The sequence below is a fragment of the Poecilia reticulata genome, linkage group LG2 (assembly GCF_000633615.1).
Source record: "Poecilia reticulata strain Guanapo linkage group LG2, Guppy_female_1.0+MT, whole genome shotgun sequence".
Lineage (NCBI taxonomy): Eukaryota > Metazoa > Chordata > Actinopteri > Cyprinodontiformes > Poeciliidae > Poecilia > Poecilia reticulata.
In genome coordinates this window covers 22,237,523-22,239,408 of record NC_024332.1, presented here as the reverse complement: position 1 = coordinate 22,239,408, position 1,886 = coordinate 22,237,523, and the positions used below count along the sequence as shown (strand labels likewise).

Sequence of the window (1,886 nt, the reverse complement as noted above, 5' to 3'; positions counted from 1 at the left end):
CACCATGTCAGATGTTAGTTCTGGAAGACTTCTCATCCTGGTTACGTGAACCGACCAAAGTTCCCTTTCTCACAGTAATTCAAGTGTGATAATGTCCTCCACCTTCCTGCATATGTTAATTTATGACCTCCTGTCTTTAATGATAAGACTCCAGGGGTCTGAGCCGAGGCTCTCCTGCAGATCTATTTCAATACTTACCCAGCAATAGTATTTGTTTCAAATCACTAACAGAAACCTGTTCAAACTTAAGAAATTGGTTCTAAAAGGTTTAAACTGTGTTAAACACTCAAAATAATAATTTTTCTCAACAACAGGTAAGAATGTTTTATTACTTGTTAAAGTTATAAGACAGAAAAATAGATCAAAATGTAAAAAAAGTTGAGTCCTGCCAATAAGCTAAATATAAATGCCACTTTTTTTTGCCATAGCCGGGTATCAGATTTTATGACAAGATTTCTCATATATTTTAGGATTCATAAATGTTCACGTAAATATATATAGTATTAAATCTGTAACAGGATTTGTTGAACAATGTAATCTGTGCTGTTGCCACAAAGGACATGGACAATCCAGACACATCTGTGACGAGACCAGAACAGTTTCAACACTAATCATGTAAATTATCTTCAAGGATTTATTTAAATCCAGAGTTTCTTGGCCAATTAAAAAAGTTTTGTTACTTAAATTCTCTTTACATCATGATGGTGTTACACGACTCTGGCTTCAATATCTGCAGAGTAAAAATCAGTTTAACTGATTTCCTAAACCAGGGATAAAACAGGGCGTAAATCAGAGGGTTCAGGGTGGAATTAAAATAAAACAAAAGAAAAGCCACGGATGAAGCACTGACTGCATCTTCTGCAATTAATGAAACACAAAAATATGGACAGGTGCACATAAGAAACACAACGACAACAACCCCAAGTGTTACGGCTGCCTTCATTTCAGATTTCTTAGCTATGACTTTCACTGAGCCCTGGAGTGAGACCGCTGCAACATGAGACTGCATGGCTCGAGCCTGAGACACAACCACTACAAACACTCTTGCATACAGAATGAGGATGGCAGTGACAGGACAAATAAAGGATGACAAAAGGTCAAAAACTCCCCCAATATGATCTAGAAAAACGACACATTCTCCAGAGCAGGAATTATATCTGCCTGGGTTTTGCAGATTATCCCTCAACAGAACACAATGATAAAGAATGGAGCACATCCAAAACAGTGAAACGCACATCTTCGCTCGTTCAGTGGTGACTTTGCCAGAGTAGTGCAGGGGGTAACAGATGGCCACGTAACGATCAATGGATATGAGCACCATGGTTCCTATTGAGGCAGTAGTGATGATATAATCCAAAATAAAGTAAATGGCACACATGATGTCCCCAAGATACCAGCAGCCATCKATCAGCACTACCTGGAATGAAAYGAGGAATCCCACCAGGCAGTCTGAGACAGCCAGAGAGAGCAGCAGGATGTTGGTGGGGCTGTGGAGCCTCCTGCAGAAATGAGAAAACACCACCACACTGTTAGTGTCAGTAAAGTTTGCCACACATAAATTCATACAAAATCATCTTTACAAATGTTTTCCTTTCAAAAGAGGCCAAAACTGTTTACTTGAAGTGACAGATGGWGATGATGACCAGCAGGTTAGAAAATACTGTAAGTAGAGAGATGGAAGATAACGTTAAGTGAATAACCAAGGACACAGAGGGGGGCAGCAGAGTCTTTCTGCAGGATGTATTGAGCAGWTGGGGAAAGCAAAGTTCAGCTTCATCAACAGTTTTCATAATTAGACAGAGAAGGAGATAAGAAGCTGTTCAGTTCATTTTAAGCCTCAATCACTTTGCCAAACAACCGTCTTATATATTCAGCTCTCCGTCCTC

The 1,886-nt window shown here is 39.5% G+C and overlaps 1 protein-coding gene across 1 annotated transcript; it reads right to left on the bottom strand.

The window, feature by feature from the left end:
• Nucleotides 1-671: 671 nt before the first annotated feature.
• Nucleotides 672-1,820, bottom strand: LOC103456998 (trace amine-associated receptor 13c-like). The gene is made up of 2 exons (XM_008396905.2): nucleotides 1,618-1,820; nucleotides 672-1,499 (listed from the first exon to the last, which is right to left on the bottom strand). Exons 1-2 carry the CDS (start codon nucleotides 1,788-1,790, stop codon nucleotides 692-694), a joined length of 981 nt encoding a protein of 326 aa, XP_008395127.1. The 5' UTR covers nucleotides 1,791-1,820; the 3' UTR covers nucleotides 672-691.
• Nucleotides 1,821-1,886: the final 66 nt, after the last annotated feature.